Genomic DNA, 26237 nt, shown 5'->3' on the forward strand with positions numbered 1-26237 from the left:
TTCTTTGTACATCAACCATAAAATGGATTTATTTCACCAGAGGTCCAAACATATTTCTGTGTTGCCCCAGGATGCATAGAAGATGTCAGTGTATCGTACGAAGTCAGATTCCACTACTACAAACCAGTGTTTACAATCTCTACGTTGTGTCGCTCCACCATTGGTTTGATAATAAAGCTGTCACGTTACACTTTATCAAAATGCCACCATCTAACTGGGATAAGCCTACAATCGGAAAAGGAAAAAGAAGGAAATAAAGGAGGGGGGAAAAGGCATTTTAAAAAAATAACTCCATCTTCGTCTGAACAAAGGGGCAGGTGTGTTTCTGGAGGTGGATACGGGAGAGTAAGGCTACTGGTATAAGTTGGAGATAAAAGAAAACCTCGTGTTTTGTCACATCATTACACTTTCCTCTCCAGAAAAAAAAAACAAACAAAAAAAACATAATATGTGGAGAGAAATGGAAACTTGTACAAAACCACACTGTCAACATGTCGGCGTTTCCTGGTGGTTTGTGCTGCTGAGACAGAAACATGGTGAGAATCTGCCGCTAGCGTTGATCTGCTGAAGCCACAGAACCTGCTAGTAAACAGAGCTGGAGGGTTAATAGGAGGAGGGAGCTGGTTAATGGAACACAGAGACGCTTTTAGTGAACATCTCTGCTGCTCAGAAAGCTTTACTGTCCGCTGAACTCACGCCCAACGAAACCACTGCTCAACAGCATCCGAGAGGCTCTTAGAAGATCCGTTCTGGGAGGGCTTTTTTTTTTTTTTTTTTTTTAGCTTCCTCTCGGCCCTCGTTACCTCGGAGGGTGAGGGCGGTGAGGGAGGGGAGGCGGGGCTGGGGAGCAGAGCGTTACGTTTCACTTTTAGAAAAACAACAAAAATCAGAAATTAGAAGTCCATACATAAGTCCGTGTTTTCTCCTCCCTCGGAAGGGGCAGCAGGTTTGTCAGGGCTGCAGTCGCTCAGCCTCACCACCGGGTGGAGGGGGAGTCATCGGCCTCCCCCCGCCCTCACTGTAGCCGCTGGACGATGACGGCGTTGAGGAGGTTGGCCTGCAGCAGCGTCTGGCTCTCGTCCGACAGCTCCTTGTTGGGGAAGGTGGTCATGAGGATGAACTCTCTGGCGGCCATGTGGGGCCGAGCGGCCACCACGAACTGCCGCAGGTCCGACACCCTGAAGGGTTAACGAGGAAACATGGTCGATGTTAAGGTCAGTTCATGCTTTCTGTGTCTGCACTACAAACATGGTGACTGCTAGCAACAAAAGTGGGGCTAAAAACAAATGTTTGGTGTAAGAAGAGACAGTAGGAGGAGATTCTAGGGATAGACCAATTACCGGCATGGGCAATTATTGTTTGGCTTTTTTATTAGTCCGCCAAGGAACGCAACAGTAATGTAATGATCGACGTTGGTTTGTCTGTCTGTCTGTTCGCAACATTACTCAAAAACGGACTAACAGATATGGATGAAATTTTCAGGGAAGGTCAGAAATGACACAAGCACCAAAGGAGCTTTTCCACTAGCACCTACTCGACTCGGTTTAGGTCATTTTCCATTAGAATTGAGTGCCACCTCATTGTGGGTGGAGTCATCATAGCATGGCGGCCGGAAATACAGTAGTAGTTAGTACTTAGTAGTAAGTAGTTTTTAGTAATTTTGGTTAATTTAAAGCTCATTTAAGACAGATTCCAAATGGCTTTGAACATTTTTTTGAAGAATTTTTGATCCATACTGACAAAATGAGTCTTTATGGGCCATTTTATGAGTCATTTTTGACAAGTTTTCAAGTTTTGAGTTGTTCTGGAAATGTTTACGGGTGTTTTGTGTCTGTGTTTGAGGTAATTTGGTCGATGTTTTTGTCATTTTGGTCACATTTCGAGTTTTTCTGGGAACAAATCCAGGTAGTTTGGAACAGTTCGAGGTAATTTGAGTGTTTTTGGAGTCTTCTTTTTTTTTTTTTTTTTTTACAGGTTTTAGATATTTTGTACAACTTTTTTTGTAATTTTGGACAATGTTTGAGTCATTTTAAGCAAAATGTGTGATTTTGGAAAGGTGTAGAGGCAGTGTGGATATGGTTTTTTTTTGTCATTTTAATTTAGTTTTGAGTCATAATGACAAAATGAGTCTTTGTGGGCCTTTTTGTGAGTCATTTTTGACAAGTTCTTATAATTTTGAACAAGCTCCATACTTCAAGAGTCTGTAAGTTTTAACACTACATCAGCTGCCTGCTGACAATCACGATTGTGATCCTACTACAAATCCACCGCTGTGGACCACAAAGTGTTTAAAGATTTCATCCATCAGAAATCATACAAGTGAGCAGCTTTGGGTACTGTGCTCTCTGAGTGCTTTTCTTGTCCATATTTTTATTGGTTGTTTATCGCGAAATTAAACGCTCTACTTCAGGTGTGATGCAGCCTCTTTTGTGGTCTCAGAAATGTCTGTAGAAGAAACACAAACCAGGAAATTAGCTTCTCTCACAGCCGCTAATGCTACGCTAACAACTAGCAGCTAAGCTAGAAGGTAGCCACAGATTAACCTGAAACAGCTTCCTATTACGTCTGCATGATTAGAAATCACGGCAACATAGAATGTATCCATTAATATAGATGTACCCACAAACAAAATGACCTTGTGCTGAGCACAGGTGTGTGTTATGCATGTGTATGTTATGTACAGATACTGAATCACATGACCTAAATATGTGGCAGACGACAGGAATTGATGGGACTCAGAAACACCCCCACAATTAAATCAATTGTTCTTTGTATCATTTCTGATGGATAAGTCCTGATAAGTCCTCAGTGGTGGATTTGTAGTAGGATCACAATCATGTGATCGTCAGCAGGCAGCTGACGTAGTGTTCACTTGTTGTCATGGTTACAGTGACGCCGTGCTGCTATCTCGCAGTGATACAGAAATCTTTAACTAATCTGTGGATCCAGACTATAAACTGCATCACTGCCAAAATCTAATCACTTGGTCCTTGTGTCATTTCTGACCTTCCCTGAAAATTTCATCCAAATCCATTAGTAAGTTTTTGAGTAATGTTGCTAACAGACAGACAGACAGACGGACACCATTGGTCATATAACTCTGCCAGGTTCCTTGGCAGAGTAATCTCAACAGTAAACATTCCCCCAGACTTGCAGAAACACCAGTGCAGCTTCGTGTTCTTGCCAACGTGAAGCTATCGGAGCTAACCGGTCACCTGTGGGTGTGGTTGAACTTCTGGACCAGCTTGCCGCCGTCGGCCAGTCGGATCTGAATGTTGGTGACGGGCTGAGAGGGGTCGAGGGTCACCGAGGCACTGGCCTGGGCCTCGTTGGCGGCCTGGTCCTGCTGGGAGGTGGCTGGACCAGAAACCAACTCTGGAGTGGCGCTGGAGGGAGGAAACAGCGATATTTACTTTAGACCGAGGCTCTGTCACACCGGAGGAAGATGAAAAACACATTTTAATCAGGTAATATTCAGAGAGATTTACTGTATTAATTGGATTAATTGTCTTTAAATGTTTGACAGGATGTTACAGCACCACAGAAGAAGAAGCTGCCATTGATTTTGTTTGCAGTTACTTGATTTATCTGCAGCCATTTTCCTGCCCCAGGTTGGTTTCCTTTTTGGTTCTAGATAACGTTTCCTGTTGTTTTAACCTCATTTTCAAACCCTAATACATCAACTATATTGACTGTACTCAGTTTAATTGCTATGGAGATAAAATAACCTTTTAAAATTAAAATTACACACTACTGCTGCCCTGTGAAAACCAGGCAGCTCGAAAATATAAAACAACTCAGAAAAAAGCTAAGAAAAATCACTAATTTTCAGGTTTGGAATCCATTACAACTACTTTTTAAAAACATTTTCCTTAATTTGACAACATAAAGTCTAGAAAATGAACCCTAAACCCAGCAGGTACTGAACACCTGTAACCTCATTTTTATTCTGTTTTAGTTCTGTCGCTCCACCTTAATCCTTCCCCAGAATATTTACTCTTTGTTTTAAAAGCTGTAATTATTCTTCTTGGGTCTTGGCTCCTGTTTTCATTAGATTTTGCCTCTTACAATATAAAAATTTGCATAAATCCAACATTAAGTGCGTTTTTAGTGCAACGATCAACACTTGTCCTTTATGAGATACTGTAGTTCTTAGATACTTCAGCCTGAATCTGATGCTGCAAAATGAAACTTCACAAAAAGGATTCAAAAGAAACTAAATTAAATGTGACTGTACAGGTGTTTAATTTGTCCTGTCAGCTGCCAGCCACACAGAAAAACATCTCATAACCAACATCACAATTTCTAGAAAAAGAAGAAGAACATCATATTTAAGACAGCCAATTAAAAAAAGTAAATTTAAACTTCAAGACCTATAGACACTTGAAGTATAACTTTATCTGTCGTCCCCCAACGAAACAGATCGGTTCTAATAAATCTGTCGAAAGAATAGAGAAAATATTCCAGGCTTCTTTAAATCGAAGACTTGTTACTTTTAGCTTTATTTAGTTTTAGTGTTTTATGTTGTATCATGTCCTGTTCATTTTAGATGTTCTCTCTTGTTTTATTTTAATTTTAGCTGCCTGGTTCTTTGGGATAATATCGTCTCTCTAAATTTTTAATTCTCTCATTTTTATTTATCTTTTGATTTTATATTTTAAGCCTCAATTTTATTCATTAATTTTCAAACTGCCTAGTTCCCTTGTTTGATATGCATGCAAATATAGCTAATTATTCATTTAATTTATTGTCTTTTTCACTATTTTAAGTGACTGCTCTCTTGCTTGACTGTCTCTGTGTTGAATGTTCTAAACTGTCAAAGCACTTTGTGAACGCTGTTCTTAAGGGTGCTACAAAAATAAAATTATCATTATTATTACATCCTGTCTTGTCGTATTGTTTATCCCTTTATTGAATATCAGTGCTGCTGAAACATCTTGATTTCCTTCCCGGGATTAATAAAGTCGTCTAAGAATTCAGGGCTTTTAAGACTTTTCCAGACGTGCAAATGCCTGATTTTTTTGTGCTCAGCTGTCATGAGAATAATAATTAGTCAGCTGCTCTTAACCCTCCTGTTGTCTTCATTTACGGGCAGCAAAAAATATTGTTCCTTTGTCTGAAAATAATCCAAAACTTCTGCAAAAAAATTCCTCAAATTTATAAAAATTTGCAAAATCTTCAAGAAGAAAATTCCAAACATTCCTTAAAGTTTCCCTTAAAAGTTTTAGTAAAAAAAAAAAAAAAAAATCCCCCAAATTGGGCAAGAAAATTCATGTAAATATTTTCAAAAAATTTGTAAAAATCTTCCAAAAACATCCTAAAAATATCTAAAGTGATTCCGTATATATCAATAAAACTTCTGATATTTTCTTTAAGAACATTCACAAAAAAAATCTACCAAAATCCAGCGATTTTTAAGTGCATGTTCTTAAGAAGCATTTTCAACATTTCTTTTTTCCACCAAAAAATGTTCAAAGATTTCCCAAAATGTTGAAAATGTGGACATCAGAAGTTTCACTGTGAAATTTTTTTAATTTTTTTTCCCCACATTTTCAAACTTTAAAACGGGTCAATTTTGTCCCACAGGACGACACGAGGGTTAAAGATCAATCCTCCAGTTTGGAGTAAGTAGGATTAAGTAGCTTGATAAACAACTTATTTTTATCTAAAAATGCACTCATTCCATGCATTATTTTCATTTAATAGTATGGCACTGAAGTGTAATTTAGTAAGTAAGTAATTTACAGTGCAAGTGTTAATTCACATGTCTTACTTTGTTATTTGTTTATTTTAAGCGCTGTTAGTGTCACGGTTTCACTCAATGAGTAAATAAAAGCATCACTGTAAATATGCAGTTAAACAGTCGAGATAAAAGTAACAGTCACATGACCAACTAGAAACCAGTCATTTATCTGACATACAGCCTCACACAGAGTCAACACAGAGACTGATTCATGCTCCTATAGAATGAGTAAAACTGGTATACTTGTTAATTTCTGTAACAGAAACAATGCAGCTGCTTGTGGATCTCACCTTCCCAGCTTCTGTCCTTCTCCTCCGAAGGCTTTGAAGGCCAGCTTGGGTTTGGAGAAGTCTTCGTCCCGGTGGTCCTCCATGTCCAGGTTGACCTGCCCACCTCTAGACCGCTGCCTCAGCTCCAGAGGAATCTCCCTGCAGACAGATGAACAAACAACCACATCCATCAGGGGTTGGAATGTGAAACGAGCTCTCAGTGGAGGTAAATATATTTACATTAGGTTCCCTCAAAGATCTGACTGCAGAATGACTCAGCTTTCCTCACCCCCTTCTGATTGCCTCCAGGAAGTTGGCGTTTCCAGGATCGCTGTAGTTTCTGAGCTCACCGTTGTCCAGACTGAAACCCGTCTTCCACAGCTTCAGCACCACATGGACCTGAAACATAAACACATTTACTCGTTATTCCTGTACACAGACTGAAGACGATCTTCAACATGGATGTTTTTCCCTGAACCCTTAGAGGCATCAGAGGGTCAAAAATGAGTCAGTGAGGTCATTCTCTTGCAATATCTTTATAATGAAAAGTTTTTATCATTTCATATTCCAGCTATTCCTGAAAAATATGTTTTTAAAATCATTCCACTTCAATTTTTAAGTTTTAAAGAAATTGTAATTTTTGTATCACTACTCCAAGCTCTTTACCACTGATAATATCATACAAGAGGTGATGGAAGGACGGAGAACAGCAACAATTAGAGGAAAAGAAAATGGACTCATTTAAAGCATTTTTTTAAGAATAAATTGACATCAATGTTTATATCAATATTGGGATTTGTGTGTTCCATCACCGTAGAGCCATATCGTGTAGTTCACAGCTCAAACAACACCTTTAAGTGTGCAGAACCTCTTCAATGTTCAGCTAAACTGGGCTTTTAGGTTTGATAAATACTTCTAAAAGATGACTGAGATATTCTAAGTTTAGTAGAGCTGCAGACTGGTTGTAGTAGTGCAGAAGAACCAGCGTACCTGCAGGGTTTGACTCGCCTTTATGGCTTTGCTTACCTCTGAACTACTTTTGCTGCCAGCATGCTTTGTGAATTACTATCAAGGAGCCTTGAACTGAGGAGTAACACGCTTTTCAGTCTCCAAATGTTTTATGAACATGACACCAGGAATACGTCAACGCATCCCGGCTTCTACCTGCTAAACGCTGCGTGATTTCACTCATGGAAGCTGGAAGGTCTCCAGTATTAGATTAATGATTAGTTAGTCTCCTGGAGTATGATTACCTCCACCTCCTCCACCGGTTTGTCTTGACTTATTGCCATTCCAGTGGCTGAAATCTACTTTAGAAGGGTTTACTTGTGCCAGAAATGCAGGACAGGAAGTACTAGGAAAAAAACAGAAGAAGAATCAGGATCTGAACTCACATCCTGTTGGCTGTTGGAGGCTTGTCTCTCTCCAGCCACGTAGGTCGACTCCTCCTCTGGAGCTGCTCCTAGTCGGTAACCTCCACCGACGAAGGCCTGGAGACGACAAGACAAGAAGGAAACTAATTAGTCCGAGTCTGACAGGAAACATGACAACAGAGAAAGGACAAAGACGTGAATAGCCGAGATAAAACCCCATCAGAGTGGTTTTCATGAGCTTTACTGCACCCTGGCTTTGCTGGGCTCTCCTGGTCCTCTCCCACTCCGGTCCAAAGGCACAGCTCCATGTTCTTTGGCCCCCTTGAATAAATCCTCCACCACTTCGTTGGAGCTCTTCTTCTTAGGAGGTCCGACGATCTGCTGCCCGCTGCGCTCCGATCCTCCCGCAAAAAACCTGACGGGGAGTCGACAGAGATGGTGAGTCTTCTTTTACAACGTACACAGCAGGAAGAGAAGCCACGTAAACATAAACTACAGACAGCAATAAAACGGCTCACAGTGAGATATGAGTCTCTGTAGCACTCTATATTATTAAGGTTTAAACTGTAGTAAAACTATACACAAGCTGTGATCATGGTATCAGCACTGGAACTCACTGGAACAAATCCAAATAGGGCACCGAGTTCATGTTAAAGGAAAAGACGACAACGTGAAAGTAGACTTTGCAAAGCGAGTGTGAGATAAATATGTTTTTTACATTATGAGTATTTTACATCATATCACATCATATTCTCATTAACTTGTACGTAGACTCGGGTCACATTTAAGTCCTGAATTTCAGCTTCAGGACTGAGCTTTCAAAGCTGAATCTCTCATAGAGTAGAAATCTAATATTTCTGCTTTAACCACAACTGTCACCTTTCAGCAAAGACAACCAACATTTACAGAGTCAACTTGTCATATTTTCTTTGCTCTTATTAACCTAAAGTCGGCTACCTAGCTACTGTTACAGCAAGATAATATAGCATAGCATTATTAGCTGAACATAAAGTCAGCTACTTAACTAGTACTACAGCAAGTTAATATAACATGAGTAGCTTAGCTTAACATCAGATAGTTAGCAAATGCTATGGCAAGCTAATATAGCATAACATTATTAGCTTTACCTAAAGTCAGCTAGTTAGTTAGTGGTTCAGCAAGCTAATATGCTATAACATCATTTCCCTAACTTAAAGACGGCTAACTAGCTAGGGCTACAGCAGACTAATGTAGCATACAATGATCAGCTAACTTAATGCCAGCTAGTTACTCTGCAAGGGAATGTGACGGAGTTATGTGACAATCGGTATTGGTTTGTCTGTCTGTCTGTCTGTCTGTCTGTCTGTCTGTCTGTCTGTCTGTCTGTCTGTCTGTCTGTCTGTCTGTCTGTCTGTCTGTCTGTCTGTCTGTCTGTCTGTCTGTCTGTCTGTCTGTCTGTCTGTCTGTCTGTCTGTCTGTTAGCAACATTACTCAAAAACGGATGAACTGATTTCCATGGAAATTTTAGGGAAGGTCAGAAGTGACACAAGGACCAAGTGATTAGATTTTGGCAGTGATGCAGTTTATAGTCTGGATCCACGGATTTGTTAAAGATTTCTGTATCATTGCCAGATAGCGGCACAGCGTCACTGTAACCATGACAACAAGTGAACGCTACGTCAGCTGCCTGCTGATGATCACATGATTGTGATCCTACTACAAATCCACCGCTGTGGACTTATCAGGACTTATCCATCAGAAATAATACAAGGAACAAATGATTAAATTGTGGGGGTGTTTCTGAGTCCCATTAATTCCCGCCGTCTGCTACATATTTAGGTCACATGATTCTGTATTTGTACATAACGTACACATGAAGAACACACATCTGTGCTCAGCACAAGGTCATTTTGTTTGTGGGTACATCTATATTAATGGACACATTCTATGTTGTCATGATTTCGGATTATCAATAACTAATAAACAAATTAGAGGTCGACTGATATATCGGCCGGCCGATATTTTGGGCCGATCTATGGACTTTTTTCAATATCGGCCATCGGCCGATATTTACAAATAAAAAGCCGATTTGTGATCAGGCACCCGTACGGGCAGCTGCCGCGAGCGCTTTTCCCTTAGAAGGACCCCCGGCACTCAGAGAGCGGAGCATGAGCAGAGTGAGTGAGTCAGGCAACAACAAGCCTCACTCCACACCTGCTTATTTGGTTAAAAAAAACAGGTAAGAGATTTGTTTCTTGGTAAGAGAGAAAATGCAGTGTATTTAATTTGTAATATATACATGTATATACTTTTAGTGTTTAAATTGCCTTTTGTAATCGATGTGCTTTAAAAAAAGAAGGATATCAGCCTTAAAAATTGGCTTCTACAATCGGCTTTAGATATCGGCCGAAAATTTTTTTAAAAATCTGTATCGGCATCGGCCTTTGAAAATCCCATATCGGTCGACCTCTAAAACAAATGCTGCATTTCTGACAATGTTATATGGGGGAACGGACAGCCTTGGCGTTGGAATATCTCCATAGGAGTACAGAGGAACATTTCCAGCAACCATCACTCCTGTGTTCTAATGCTACATTGTGTTAGCTAATGCTGTTGAAAGGCTCATTGATGATTAGAAAACCCTTGTGCAGTTATGTTAGCACATGGATAAAAGTGTGAGTTTTCATGGAAAACATGAAATTGTCTGGGTGACCCCAAACTTTTGAACAGTAGCGGATGTGGGAATCATTTCAAAACTGTTGGAAAAGCTCCAGAAGACGACCTCCCGGCCTTCCCGGGATCAGGATTTCTGGTTAATTTAATGTTATCTTCATTGAAAAAAAATCTGCTTTTCTTTTAAAAATGAAGACATTTCTAAGTGACCCCAAACTTTTGAATGGTAGTGTATGAATAAAACTGACCAAATTTGATTCATTGTAGAGCTGCAAGCATTAGCTGATCAACAGAAATTTACTTTTTTTTGACAAATGATTCACTGCTTTGGTCGATTTTTGGTCAGGAAAATATCAAAGCATTCTCTGGTTCCTTCTCAAATATGAGTTTTTTTGTCAGATATGAGAATAAACTCAGTAATTTTAGAGGTTTTGATACAATAATATAACCTCAATTAGGGCCAATAATCTGCACAGTGGCTTGGTGGTTAGAACCGTCGCCTTGCAGCTAGGAGATCCCCGGTTCACGTCTCGGCCTTCCTGGGATTTTTCTGCATGGAGTTTGCATGTTCTCCCTGTGTATGTGGTAGTTTCCTCTGGGTTCTCCAGCTTCCTCCCACAGTCCAAAAACATGCTGAGGTTAACTGGTGTGAATGTGAGTGTGACTGTCTGTATATGAAGCCCTGTGATAGACTGTTGCCTGTCTTCACCCTCAGTCAGCTGGGATAGACTCCAGCCCCCCATGACCCTAATGAGGGTTAAGCAGTGTATAGATAATGGATGGATGGAGATACTTGAGCTACAGAATCAGTGTTTTCAGTGGAGATCAGTGCTGCATATCATAACTCTTCCTATGTTATGTCACTGTAAGTCACCCGACAGGGAGAAAAAAAACACACAAAGACATGACGCCTTACATATAAAGAATCTTTGACAACAAGCTAACTTCTTCACATAAAACTACAGTAAAAAACCAACACAAACTACAGAAACCCAGTCAGTTTTAAAGCCACACCTCGCTGCCAAATACAACTTAGGAGTATTGTAAATTATGCATGACCGTATAATTGGTTCTGGACAGAACAATTGCTGTTCTTTAGCTCAGTTTATTTGCTGGAGGTAATAAAAATGCACTAAATAGGCATTAGTGCCCCACACAGTCCCCTAACAGCCAGACCACTGCACTGCCCCTGCAGCAGGATCTGTTGATGCTGCAGAAAGCCACCAGTGAATGAGGTGAGACCAAAAATAGTTTGGTGCATTCTGGAATCACACCCACTAGGTGGGATTTTCTACCGGCCAAACACTGAGGACGTACAGCTTCAAACAGACCGAGATACAGCCTTTAACCACCATCCATTTCAGAGCAGTAGAAAGACCTCTACAGAGGTTTTTAATATTTGTCAACTTTACTTACTAAAAACCTCTGAAGTGTCGTTGAGCACGACAGCGGATCCCTACCAGGACATGAAAGCTTTTCTACAGGGTGGACTAAAGTCTGGACACGTAGGAAATCTCATTAACTATCATTGTTTTGCCTCCACAGATTAAATATGGCTTTGTGGAAAGAAGAAATAGTTGAACTGGTACTTCTCAGTGCATGTGAAGGATGGACATATCCAAAGTTAGGGTTAGAAGTGATGTTTTGGGGTTAGCATGAATGTTAGCCATGCTCAAGCCTTTAGTTTCTGCTGGTACATTTGGTCGTCCAGAACAGGGTTTGGCACTTTTAAGCCTTAGATGCTCCAGCGATTGGACCCTAAACTCTTCCCGAAGTGGTTTAAAAAATGAACTGTGTAAGAACCAATGTTTTTAGGCCATTTTTGTCATTTTGGTTTAGAGTAATCATTTGTATTATTGTTTGTATTATATTTTTATCCACACAAGAATGGTTTCATGTTTGAAATATGTTTGTTTTTCACTTTAGAACAGACTTTGAACATTTTGACAATTGAAAAAGAAGAATATTAAACAGAACAGCAATAGAACAAGGTCAATGTCCATCTTGTTGACATTTTTCCACTCTTTTCCCAGCTGCTGCTGCTCTCTGTCCCTTCATCACCTCTTGTATGATTTTATCAGTGATAAAGCGCTTCGGGTAGTAATACAGATATTGCAATTTCTATAAAGGCACAAAAGGCAACTTTAAAATCTGAATGAAATGATATCAAAAACATGTTTTTTGAGGAGTAGCTGGAAAATGAAATGATAAAAACTTTTGGTTACAAAGATATTACAAGAGAACAACCTCAGCGGCTCATTTTTGACCCACTGGTGCATCTAAGGGTTAAATAAAGTGTCACATTCATTAACGATAAATAAACAGACCATATTGAGAGCTAAACTTACCTTTGGCCTTCCTCCTCATCGCTCTCGTCCTCTGCCTCATGCATCAGATCTCTGAAGGAGGTGACTCTGGGCTGACTGCTGTGGACAGAGACCACGGTGTGTTTAATAATCAGATTAACGGTAAAGACACATCTGCACAGAATAAACATGGAACTTGCTGCACTGTGGTAGTACACATTTGGCAGTATATCTCCACCAGAACAAAGTGTGGTGTTAATAAATACCTGGGCCCTGCAGATCGGGACACTGAGGAGCCTCCCTCCGGCTGAGGAAGCGTCACTATGTCGTCATCAGCTCCATCCTCAAAGAAACTGGCGAGAGCAAGCTGGCGAGGAGGCAGAACGAAAGTGATAACAACAGCAATCTAGGTATCAACAGTTATCAGCAATCATCTAACAAATGTCCTATATTACTGCTAACATTCAGGCAAAACCGCAGTTAAATGAGAAGTTAAATCCATGTACACTAACGTTCAAAAGTTTGGGGTCACCAAGACAATTTCATGTTTTCCATGAAAACTCCCACTTTTATCCATGTGCTAACATAACTGCACAAGGGTTTTCTAATCATCAATGAACCTTTCAACACCATTAGCTAACACAATGTAGCATTAGAACACAGGAGTGATGGTTGCTGGAAATGTTCCTCTGTACCTCTATGGAGATATTCCATTAAAAATCAGCTGTTTCCAGCTACAATAGTCATTTACCACATTAACAATGTCTGGACTGGATTTATCATTCATTTAATGTTATCTTCATTGAAAAAAAAATGCTTTTCTTTCAAAAATAAGGACATTTCTAAATGACCCAGAACTTTTGAATGGTAGTGTGTGTCTGAAGTTCTGGAGTGTTTTTCTATCAAGAGTAATTTTCTTTATTTACACCACATGATCGACTGATTTAGTTTCACTTTCTCTCTTGTAACACTAAAAGTGCTGGCAGAGAAGAGAAATTCTAACTATGTCTGTCTTACAGTTTCATTTTGTTAGTATTAGACTCCACAAATAGTGTGGCTAAGCACTTCATTGTGTTGAATACAAACACGACATTAAACTTGTGATAATCATCCAGAAAATGACTGCTGTCGGAGGCACCTCTTGTTAAAGCTGCATTACTCGGTTCATATACATCTACAGCTGCTTTTATTAGGATCATAACTTGCAAATACACACAACTTTACATTTGTGGTAACAGAAAAGGTATGCCTCTCTGAAACTTTACTGTTTCTTGTAAACGATGATTTGTGGCCCCAAAAAATGTCTGCAGTTTACAGCATAATCAGACATGACATTTAGAATGCTTTAGGCAGCATTGCTATCAGTCTTTAGGCTGTATGTGTTAGATTTGTCGAACATTATTGTTCAGACTGTAATTAACATGGCTTACAGAAATTGTCTTCTTTGCAATTATCATATGAGCTATATTCTTGAAACTCTAACCGACGAGTCATTTAGCTACGACAGAAACATCTCGGTTTAGGAGCTGCAGTCACTTTTAGCGAGTGGAAAACTGCATTGCATGACTTGAGTTAGTCCTTTAACGTTATTTCAAATTGTAAAAATAACCGGATTGATTACATTTCAGGGCTCAGAGGAGGTAAAATATTGCAGATGTATGAGGATAATTGATCCTCTGCATGGTAAATCACTTTGTGTCAGAGATTCCCTTTTGATTGTCTTGTCTCTGTGCTACTTTACCTGCTCTGTGCACTGGATTACAAATGATTCAGCTGATTACTACTGGTAAAAATAGCCTTAATTGATTAGTTCAACTCATATAAAGCAGCTTAGAAGCCAAAAAGGCTGAAATGTTATTAATGCATCAAAATTACTTCATTTGATTTCCAACAGTTAGATTTTCACATTTGAACTTGTTTTATGGTACTTATCCAGGTTGTTTCCTCCTGATAAGATCCTTGCTTGTATTGTATCTTTTGTAACATAGTTCACAGGTATCATAGTTGACCTTATTAGGTCTAAAATCAACATGGCCGCCCATAACCAAATACCACATGGTATTTTTAGCGAAAGACTGTTCTAAATATTATATACACAATTGAGTAAAATTGAAATTGCAAGTTATTTATAAAGATATTGTAGTAAACCTGTTGGCATGCGATAAATCCAGACTTGACTCACAAATTACTTTATATTAAATAAGCCAGAAAGCCTTGGAGTCTGGCCAGTCTTTTCTTCAGGAGGAAATGACATCATGTGGACCAGGCCATGTGATCTGGAATAAACACACTTCCTTGAGAGGTGTTTTTGTAATGGGTGACACAGACACAATTTGTTATTTTATAAAATTTGATATATTGCCAAAAAATAAATATCTGTCATGATTATCTCAACTTCATAAAAAGAACACAATCAATCAAAACTATTTCTGAATCAGCTCATTTTATTATTATTTAGCTAATTAGAAGGTGGTTGTTATTAAATTCGGACAGTTATTTAGTTGACATTTTAGTGATATCCAGTCATTTTTTTTTATTTGCGATTGTTTCCATAATAAATCATTCTGGCATTTGTGAAGACATGATAATGATTAACATAAAAAATACTAGCTTTTTTTAAAACTTTTAATAAAATGTATGCAGATATATCCCATGGACTTCAAAAGTCCCTCAATTATATATTGACCTGGACAATTTTTGAGTCATTTTGGACAATTTTCTTGTCATTTTCAAAAAGTTTCATGTCATCTTGGATCTTTTCTTGACATTCTGGATAATTTTTGTGTCTTTGGGATCATTTTCAAGTAATTTAGGACAAATGTCAAGTCATTCTGGACTAATTTTCTGTAATTATGAATAATTTTCAAGTGAGTCTGAACAATTTTTGAGTCATTCTGGACAATGTTCAAGTCATTTTGGACACGTTTTGAGTCATTTCAACTTAATAAAAAGAACACAAAACTATTTTTGAATAAGCTCATTTTACTATTGTTTAGCTAATTAGAAGGTGGTTGTTATTACATCCAGACGGTTATTTAATTGACATTTTAGTGATATCCAGTCATTTTAATTAATAAGTGATAGCTTCCATAATAAATAATTATAGAACTTGTAAGGACATGGTCATAGAAAATATTAGTTTTTTTTTATTTTTTTTTATTTTTTTTTAAATTTTTAATAAAAATGTATGCAAGATATATCCCATGGACTTCAAAAGTCCCTCAGTTATATATTGACACATAAACTTCTTTCCAGCATACATTAAAAAAAAAAAAAAGTTTTAACATGAACTTTTAATGAAAAGCTAGTGAATTATCCTCATTGAACAATGATCTAAGAGAGGTAAAGAGCACTACTGCAGCGAATATTGATAGAAAAGGAGCAAACAATGTTCATTGGGATTTTTGTTGGTTTCTGACATTTTCAGGTAATTAAACATGTCCCAAGAACAATATTGCTGTTCCTGAGAAACAAACACAACAGGAAGGTTAATCCTGATTAAAGCAGCTGTATTTGTATGCAAACTGCACACAATCAGTTTTAGAAACAGGTGTAGTTTTTTTTGCTCAACACCTGGACGTCCAGTGCTGCAGCATTAGGAACTAAAGATGCTGTACTCCGCTGCGTTAACCAACATTAATCTGCTGTTATGTGCTTCCAGGCTAACGCTAGCTAGCTCGGGTCAATGGGCTCACGGCAGACCAACGTTAGCCACAAATGACCAGACAACCTCCTGTGTAAAAAATGAGGACAACGTTTCTTGTAATCGTGACCGAGCCGGTAAAGTGAGCGGACAGCAGCCCCGTTGTCGGTGACAGAAAGCGGCCGAGCCATTGTCAAAGGGTGACTTGCACAAATTACCGGCAACAGAGGCTAACGTTAGCCGGCGAGCTATCCGTCCGACTCACGTCATGTAGCCGCGGTTTCCACCGGATCGTCGGCCACACAGCTCACCTTAACTCTGTGAAAAACACCAGGAGAGCCGTACCTGTAAATTCCAGCCGGCGGACTCCAGAAAGAACCGGGCCCTCTCCTCGTCTACATCGGTAACAGCGACGAACTCCCTCACGGACTCCTCTTGGCTCGCCATTTTGATTTGCTCCTTCGACGACTCGTCCGCCTCCACCTGAGGAAACAAGCAACAGATGATGGTTCCTCTTTGGTTTCCGACCGGGAACAGTAACGGAACGCACCTAATTGAACATAATAAAAATAAAATAAACCAGATTGGGTGGTTTAAAATTCACGTGTATTTGTTTCATGACGAATATACGTAAATCCTAGTTTTTATTAGTTTACAGAGTGTCTCTTTGGAAACTACGATTCATTGCAATGTGTACATTGTTTTAACCACTAGGTGTCAGTGTCACACTAGTGCATGAACTAACTCATAAACATTATCTGTGTGGAACAAAAGTGTTAAATATTAGATCACAGAGGTAAATATGCAAGTGAACTGGATGCATAATCCACCATATTTCATCTCGCGATCATTATATGTAATCTGTTTTGATTTCACATCTTTTTTGGACAATAATGACTAATAACTAATCTTTAAATAGTATTGAAATAATTTTTTCTGGGTCTGAGAAAATCAAAAGAAGTGAGGTAACATGGTGTAATACTCTGACAGAACAAAATAAGCCTCTGTGGGGTTTAAAGAAAAAAAGAATATACATATGCTAAGTATTCTGCACTGTTAATATTAGAGTTGAAACTGTATGGAGGACTAAACACTAGCTTGAACAGAAAATAACTAAATCTTTTTCTGTAATATGTGAAAATGTCAGAGTAGGACGTTAAAGGGAAGAAGCCCCGTTACATCAATGACTTTTGAAACATATTTCTGATCAATTATGTCCACTACCATCTAATACAGTAACATTAAAGGTAAACAGTCATGAAAATGTGTTATTTTTTTTGAAAATGTTATTTTTTTCGTCTAAAATAATAACTAGCTGATAATGTTATGCTTTATTAACTTGCTTGCTGTAGCATTAGCTAACTAGCTGACTTTGTGTTAGACCAATAATGTTATGCTATATTAGCTTGCTGTAGCACTAGCTAACTAGCTGACTTTATGTTAGACCAAAAATGTTATGCTATATTAGCTTGCTGTAGCACTAGCTAACTAGCTGACTTTATGTTAGACCAAAAATGTTATGCTATATTAGCTTGCTGTAGCACTAGCTAACTAGCTGACTTTATGTTAGACCAAAAATGTTATGCTATATTAGCTTGCTGTAGCACTAGCTAACTAGCTGACTTTATGTTAGACCAAAAATGTTATGCTATATTAGCTTGCTGTAGCACTAGTTAATTAGCTGCCTTTACGTTAGGGTAATGATTTTATGCGATATTAGCTTGTTATAGCATTAGCTAACTAGCTGGCATTAAGTTAGGCTAATAATTGCATGCTGTATTAATCTACTGTAGCCCTAGCTAATTAGCTGTCTTTAGGGAAATGATTTCATGCTAGATTAGCTTACTGTATCACTGGCTAACTAGCTGACTTTAGATAAAGCTAATACTGTTATGCTGTATTAGCTTGCTGTAGCACTTGCTAACTAGCTGATTTTAGATATGGTTAACAATGTTATGCTATATTATATTGTTGTAACACTATCTAACTAGCTGACTTCAGACAAAGCTAATAATGTTTTGTTATATTAGCTGTCCATAGCACTTGCTACCTATGTGATGTTAGGCTAAGCTACTAATGTTATGTTACTTTGCTGTAGCTGACTTTATGTTCAGCTAATAATGCTATGCTATATTATCTTGCTGGAGCAGTAAATAACTAGCTGACTTCATGATCAGCTAGAAATGCTATGCTGTATTATCTTGCTGGAGCAGTAACTAGCTGACTTTATGTTAAGCTAATAATGCTATGCTATATTATCTTGCCGGAGCAGTAAATAACTTGCTGACTATATGTTAAGCTACAATGTTACATTATATCACTTTGCTGTGTCACTAGTTAACTAGCTGACTTTATGTTAAGCTAATAATGCTATGCTATATTGTCTTGCTGTAGTAGTAACTAACTAGCCAACATTAGGTTAAGCTAATAATGTTATGCTGTATTAGCTTGCTGTAGCACTAGCTAGCTAGCTTAAACCGTTTGCTACTCTAGGCTAACGTTCCTGTTGATTTGACAATTGTTATTTCATGAATTCAATCATCAGTGACAACAAAGTAAAGTTTTACCCCATAGACCTCTGAATTACAAACTAATTGGCAATAATCAAACCGTTTAAAAAGATGAATAATTTCTGCTTGTGTTAGCTAACATTTATGTAGCAGTTAAAGTCAGAGCAACATCAAAATTTGAGAATATAGTTAATCTCATGCATAAATAACAAGGTTGTATTGATTTCACATTTAGTTTTATAATAACAAAGCTACAGTCTGGTATGATGTAATTACCCTCTGAATATGTTCACTGAAACATACTTACTGTGTACATATTCTATTCATATTTAAAATGCATATATTTAAAAAGAGAGTAGACATTGTGTTTTAAGGGGGTGTCTTACCCTGGTTTACTCTGCATGTTTTATTTAAGAGCTGGTTAAGGGTGAGAACCAGATTATGTAACATGTCAGCCTAGTTCACAGTTACCAGGCTATGTACAGTTTGTAATGGTTGTCTAGGTTATTTGTCTGTAGACTTTATTAACCCTCGTGTCGTCTTGCGGGTCAAATCGACCCGTTTTAAAGTTTGAAAATGTGGAAAAAAATATATTTTCACAGTGAAACTTCTGATGTCCACATTTTCAACATTTTTGGGAAATCTTTTAGTATTTCTTGGTGTAAAAAAATGTTTCTTTAATAACATTCACACAAAAAATCAACCAAAATCCAGTGAAATTATGAATGTTCTTAAGGAAAACATAAGGAGTTTTACTGATATATATGTAATCCCTAGATATTTTTAGGATTTGTTTGGAAGATTTTTCTCATTTTTTGAAAATATTTACAAGAATTTTCTTTCCAAATTTGGGTGATTTTTTTTGTAAAATAAAACTTTTAAGGGAAACTTTTAAGGAATTATTGGAATTTTCTGAAGTTTTTGCAAATTTTCAGAAATTTTAGGAATCTTTTTGCTGAATTTTTGTATTTTTTCAGACAAGGAAACAATATTTTTTGGTGCCCGTAAATGAAGACAACAGGAGGGTTGAGATTTCCATCCCATCCTGCCTCATTTATCTGATTCCATCCAGTTTTATCATGATATGACTCCTCTGTGTGAGAGCCTCTAATACAGCTATCAGATACTAATCTGCGTCTTATTGCTGTTTTCAACTCTTATCTCTGGTTTACATTCTTGTGCAAGTCCTTTGCGAATCAGATGCTGACCGATTTGTGAAACATCTCACCTCTGACAGAACAGCTCCATCCAGCATGGGCCTCTGATTTCAGCAGGATTCGCAGATGGTGAGGACATTCCCAGAGGAGATACCTTTAAGGCCCCCGTTTAGGTGGCTGCTGGCTGGCCGGTCAGATGGCACTAAGCAGTTCGTACCAGACGGTCTGGGAGCTTCTTAATTGTTTCTGGGGGGAAAAGGGTACATGAGGTTTTTCATGCATTCTGCTGCCGGTTGTTTGATCTTCAAGGCTAATTAATCCGCAGCAAAGTGAGATGTTGTCACTTCACGAAGCACAACACCCCCACATCATTCCTCACGCGATAAAAACAGAAAAAAAAGCACACCGAGGAGGTTTAAACAGGCGGTGATCGTATATTGTTTCCCCTCTGGGATGTTTTTAGCTTCAGGGTTCGTCTGATGAGGCAACAGCACCCAGATACATGGCAAGAGAGGGAGACAAAGAAGACGAGAGGCGCTTAAACCTACACACTGATGCATTAGGAGCAAAGAAAAGTGTGCATCTGAGTTCAATAATGGAAGAAACAAGCTCAAAATCAGGTGTGTGCAGTTATTGTGCAGCTGAAACCTGTTTCACACTGCACTTTAGCATGAAAACCATCAAAGTTTGCACAGAATGCTTTTTAATAATGAATGAAATCGAGTCATTCTGATGCATTAACAACATCCCAGTCAGACTGTAGGAGCTACAATCATTTTTAACAGCTGGAAAACTGCATTATATGAGTAAAGTTGGTCATTTAAAGCTATTTCAACTCATAAAAAGAACTGGATTGGTCATTATTTAAGGCCCAATAGAGGTAAAACACAAAAACAAGATGTGGATAATAATAATGCAGAAAGTAAATCAGTTTTTTGTTGTGGTGTTAAGCCAAAAGAGATGCTCTAACTGCTGCAACATTTATTATAACCAGATCAGTTGTTCTTACAGGTTGAAGCAGCTTTAAAGGACTAATTTAACTCATGTAATGCAGTTTTTTACCTGCCAAAAAGTGACTGAAATGTTATTAATGCATCGAAATTACTTGATTTCATTCATGACAGTTGGATTTTAAAGAAAGCAGCTCTTAGGGATAATTGCAAACAAGATATTTTCTTTATTTTACATAAAATATCTGACCATTTCAATGCTAAATACAATTCAATTTCCAAATATAAACAAGATTGTTAGATATATTGAACATAAACAATACTACACTAGTGCCTGTAGTCATCATTAATGTCTGACCTGATCACACTACAAATTGCTCACATTTGTTTGTTCACAATTTTTCAGTTACAAGAAAAGTTAAAGCTTTAAAGTTTATACAGAATGCTTTTTCTTTTACAGTGTCTTACTCTTATTGCACAGCCTGTAGGAAAAGTCACTTTGCATTTCACTGCATAATCTCTACAAGCATGTGAGAAATAAAGCTCTGGAATATTAAAACACTGTTAATGGAAAGGACAGAGCAGTGGCAGTCATGTGACTGGCTGACATCCATCGCCTCAGGAAACCCTGAAGGCACGTCTGTTGATGTATGTATACATACTGTACATGTGTTTACCTTCCCAGGAGAGTCCAGGCTGATGTTGAAGTGTAACGTTGCCACCAGGGCACAGTTTCAAAATGTCAGGAGCAGATGGTTGACACGGCAGCTGAGGTTAAGGGGTGTGTCAGGGACAGAAGTGTCAAAAACATCAGATGGAGACAAAATATAATGAACCAAGAACTGATTAGCATGGAGGGTTATCATTAATTTAACAAAAAAAAACCCAAAAAATACTTTATATCGATATCATGTGAAAATAGAGTAGTAATAAAGGAAAGTAATGGCTAACCAGCATTAAAAATAAATCTGTCTAAAAGGCAAACTCGCTGACTATATAGTAAGACAAAGATGTTATGCTATACTAGCTTGCTGTAGCACTAGCTACCTAGCTGACTTTATGTTCCGCTAATAATGTTACACTATATTAGCCTGCTGTAGCACTAGCTAAGCTAGCTAGGTGACTTTATGTTCAGCTAATGATGTTATGCTATATTAGCAAATACTACAGTATTAGTGTGTTTTTTTAATTCTTTTTTATTCTTGCCAAGAAATGCTAAGGTATACACACACATACATATATTCATGAATAGACATCTAAATAAAGACAGATATTGGATCAGGTCATCTTTCAGCAGTATTCAGATCGTCTGACCTCTTGAACTTTGCCACTAGAAGACAAAAACACCCTCCCGCTGTGAGAAACCCCTCTCAGTCTGGCTCTGTAATTTAACCTTGAGTAGCCTTCAGGAGGTCAATAACTGGATGAGCGTCATGAAAGTCGGGTGAAACGACAGCTCGTAAAGGCGAAGCTGATGATTAGGACATGCATCCATAAACCCAGAGACCCCAGAACATCCCTCCACCCTCCGCCTCTAAATCACAGACACACCAGCTCTGCAATCATCTTACTCTTCTTCCCCCCTCAGGTGACAGCTCCACGTCATAAAGAGCATCAGTGAAGACTCCTGACAGCCAACCAACTGAACTGTGAGTGTAAACGTTCCAGGAAAGTACCTAATCTTCTGATTGATGGGCACTTTGGAATAATACTTCGTATAGAGAGCAAAGAGTTTTAGCAAGCTTGGACAGTAAAATTGCTCAAATTATAGCTAAACTTAAACATCAAAGTATAATTTGCTGCCTCCTGCTGCAGGAGTGTCTAACAGGGTGATAAATCTCCTTCACCTCCAGGCAGGCAGCAGCTAATAGTGAAAATGCTGTCTGAGGGGTCAAGGCCTTGTGTTAAGTTAACTGCCCCGCTAAAGGTCAAGAGAAACACAAAGAAACTGGTCCTGTGGAGAGGAATCCCACAACAAAGACCTGCATGTGATGTATAGCAACAGCGATGGTGAAGGTAAATCATAGAATAAATAACGCATCTGGCAATAATTTCTAACCCGGTTGGTTGTCTGTATCCAAATACATCTATGGAGATTCTCAGATATCCAGGTCATGGTAATCGTTGAAGCATCAGGAGAAATCAATTGGACTTCTCTTGTAGGTTCTTGAAGACATGCAGGTGAAATGTCTTCAAGAACCTTCAAGAGAAGTCCAGCTGATTATCTGTGTAGATTCTCAGTCATCCAGGTCATGGTAATCACCCGAAATGTCTTCAAGAACCTACAAGAGAAGTTCAGTTTATAATCTGTGTAGATTCTCAGTCATCCAGGTCACAGTAATCGGAGGAGCTTCAGTTGAAATCAAGTGGATTTCTCTTGTAGGTTCTTCAAGAAAAAATTAAACATCTTCAAGAACCTACAAGAGAAGTAGTCAATTTCTACTGAAGCTTCTACGATTACCATGACCTGGATGACTGAGAATCTTGAAGATGTTTCAAGAACCTACAAGAGTCCACTTGATTTCTCTTGTAGGTTTCTCTTGGTTTTTTCTTGTAGGTTCTTGAAACATCTTCAAGATTCTCAGTCATCCAGGTCATGGTAATTGCTTCAGGAGAAATCAACTGGACTTCTCTTGCAGGTTCCTGAAGACATTCAGGTGAAATGTCTTCAAGAACCTACAAGAGAAGTCCAGTTGATTATCTGCGTAGATTTTCAGTCATCCAGGCCACAGTAATCGGAGGAGCTTCAGTAGAAATTAAGGAGTCTTCTCATATAGATTCTTCAAGAACCTACAAGAGAAGGCCATTTGATTTATCTTCTGGGTTTCCCTTGGACTTCTCTTGTAGGTTCTTGCAACATCTTCAAGATTCTCAGTCATCCAGGTCATGGTAATCATAGAAGCTTTAGTAGAAATCAAGTGCACTTCTCTTGCAGGTTCTTGAAGACATTCAGGTGAAAAGTCTTCAAGAACCTACAAGAGAAGTCCAGCTGATTATCTCTGTAGATTTCCAACCATCCAGATCACGGTAATCGGAGGAGCTTCAGTAGAAAGCAAGTGGACTTCTCATAGGTTCTTCAAGAAAAAGTGAAACATCTTCAAGAACCTACAAGAGAAGTAGTTGATTTCTACTGAAATTTCTACGATTACCATGACCTGGATGACTGAGAATCTTGAAAACGTCTTCAAGAACCTACAAGAGATGTAGCTGATTCCTACTAAAGCTCCTACGTTTGCCAAACACAACACAGACGCAGCTTCCACAGCATTTTCTCACATAGTAGGTAATCCATTCTTTACCTTCACCTCATAATCAGTAGCCAAGAGGCAGTTTTGATGCCTTTGTAACAAGAAACAGGAGGATTATCGGACCCTTGTTCTGTAATACTCATTCTGCTTGTATCGATGTCGTCACCGTTGGCGGTTGAGTCCATGAAAGCACAAATGCATTTACAGTGTTGCATCGGTATTTCCCTTGAGGAAAAGCTTTTTGACCAGCAGACAGCCATTGTTACAAGTCCAGCTCCAACAATGGCCGCCCTGAGGGTCACTGTCAATCAGCAGCTAATCATAATTACAAACTGTCAGAGCTGGTTCTTAGGACCTGGCTGACACAAAACCACTTTGTTACATCATTCTGCAAGTATTGATGACTCAGGAGCGCAGTTTGTGGTGGTTTGCAGGAATTAAAGTATCGCCATCGTAGAACCAATGAACCAAAGATATGCAGCTTTTCCTTGTTGTTTATGAATAACTCGTGATGCAAAAAGTGAAGAACATGTTATAGTTACTCAGATGTGAGAATAGAAATACAATAGTGTAAGAACACTACAAGTAAAAGTCCTGCATTCAAAAATATACACTGCAGTTCAAAAATTTGGGGACACTTAGAATTGTTCTTATTTTTGAAAGAAAAGCATTTTTTTCAATGAAGATAACATTAAATTAATCATAAATACATTGTTAATGTGGTCAATGGCTATTCTAGCTGGAAATGGCAGATTTTTAATGGAATATGTCCATAGGGATACAGAGGAACATTTCCAGCAACCATCACTCCTGTGTTCTAATGCTACATTGTGTTAGCTAATGCTGTTGAAAGGCTAACTGATGATTAGAAAACCCTTGTTCAGTTATGTTAGCACATGGATAAAAGTGTGAGTTTTCATGGAAAACATGACATTGCCAAACTTTTGAAAGGTAGTGTCAACTGTCTTCCTCCCAAAGTCTTGCCCTCTTCCTCTTCACTAGCACCCTTAACTCCAAGGTAATTCCTGAAAACACCTCTACCTTATATTTCTAACAGCTGTTGCAGATGCTGGCTTTTATTTATTATTATTTATTTTATTTTATTTATTTAATTAATTTCCATCATTTCCGAAGCTTTGTAGAGAAAGTGCTTCTGTAGGCAAATGATATCTTCATTGTCCATCATCGCTGGGTTTTCCCCAGAGCTCCATGGGCAGGGCGGATATCCACAAAACATCATCATCTCCAGCTTTCTCTGTTTTTGCTGCTGCCCATGAGGCTGCACAGTGTTTGCAGGAGACACCGTCTGGTATCAGCAGGAAGAGGGAAAGAGGAAGGGCCCTATTATCTCTGAACCATTATACTGTTAGTTCTGCCTCTATCTCAACGGGCGCTTCCCTGCACGTGCACATACTTGAGAACCGTCTCCAAAAAAAAATTCAGAACCGGAGCCAACTCCATTTTTATCTCCATGGCAGCAGACAATCACCTGATACAGTTGGCAGAACCGGGTCTGCAGGGACCCAACAGAAGGCCCCGACATACATATGACGAGAGCAGATCCAGCGCATTAGGTTAAATGATGAGCATATTGTGGCGGATCATAGAGTGTATAGATCATCGTATGGCAGCGGGGAGGTCACTGTGATTCTGGCTGCAGGCGCTACAACGCCATGAAAAGGATCCATTCTCTTATTACCCAGCATGAAGCCATAAATCTGTCTCTCTGCTCTCTACTGGGGAGATTTACTACCACCAGCATACTGCCTCCCCCCCTCCGCTATATTCTCTCCTTTATTTTCACACCTTTGTCTCTTCCTTTTTCCCCTTTTCCTTCCTACGTTTCCTCCAGTGTCACCGAGGGTCAAGCTGCTCTCATTGTAACTGACGGACACATTCTGACACGACAAGTTTTAATTAAACCCCGCAGTGATTTACAGCTGACAGAAAGGCTGCAAACAAAGGTAATGAGTGATGCCGAGGAAAGAAAAAATCAATGTACTTTATTAAACAGTAAATATATTGAATTTGAAAGTCTAAATTTAATAAAGTGGATGAGGTCAGTGTCTGATATTTGGGCGTGATTGGCTTGATTGTAGTTTAATCTAATTGATTAATGTGCATTATAGGATTTCAGCACCTTCTGGGGAAAACAGTAAAATAGAAATCAAAAATATAAGAGTTAATATTCAGCATTTGCAAGACTGTATTGCAGCACATTTTTCAATATTTTAAAATAAACATATTTTGTAGACTCAAAATCCCTCTCAACATCACTAAAAATGCAAACTAATGACTTAAAAAATAGTTCCAAAATGAAACTTCCACCAGTAAAATATCCACAATACAGGGGGTCCTCGATTTTTGACGTCCTCAACTTACGGCG

At 38.6% G+C, this 26237-nt stretch overlaps 1 protein-coding gene across 2 annotated transcripts; it reads right to left on the bottom strand.

The window, feature by feature from the left end:
• nsfl1c (NSFL1 (p97) cofactor (p47)) lies at positions 1–16490 on the bottom strand. 2 transcript variants are annotated; one of them, XM_023293571.3, is made up of 9 exons: positions 16332–16490; positions 12610–12710; positions 12386–12460; positions 7635–7800; positions 7407–7502; positions 6302–6411; positions 6034–6171; positions 3216–3386; positions 1–1178 (listed from the first exon to the last, which is right to left on the bottom strand). In XM_023293571.3, exons 1-9 carry the CDS (start codon positions 16431–16433, stop codon positions 1016–1018), a joined length of 1122 nt encoding a protein of 373 aa, XP_023149339.2. In that variant the 5' UTR covers positions 16434–16490; the 3' UTR covers positions 1–1015. The 2 variants fall into 2 exon arrangements, with proteins under 2 accessions (XP_023149339.2, XP_023149338.2); XM_023293570.3 differs by having other exon boundaries at positions 12386–12463.
• Positions 16491–26237: the final 9747 nt, after the last annotated feature.

This window comes from Amphiprion ocellaris, chromosome 8 (genome assembly GCF_022539595.1).
Source record: "Amphiprion ocellaris isolate individual 3 ecotype Okinawa chromosome 8, ASM2253959v1, whole genome shotgun sequence".
In the NCBI taxonomy this organism is placed as follows: domain Eukaryota; kingdom Metazoa; phylum Chordata; class Actinopteri; family Pomacentridae; genus Amphiprion; species Amphiprion ocellaris.

Excerpts from the sequence above, each read along its gene's own strand:
- nsfl1c (XM_023293570.3), bottom strand. The coding sequence starts at position 16,433 with ATGGCGAGCCAAGAGGAGTCCGTGAGGGAGTTCGTCGCTGTTACCGAT. Across the intron at positions 12,464-12,609 it reads TCCCGATCTGCAGGGCCCAG|CAGTCAGCCCAGAGTCACCT; the intron begins GTATTTATTAAC and ends CTCTGTCCACAG. Across the intron at positions 3,387-6,033 it reads GAAGGACAGAAGCTGGGAAG|CGCCACTCCAGAGTTGGTTT; the intron begins GTGAGATCCACA and ends TCCTCCCTCCAG.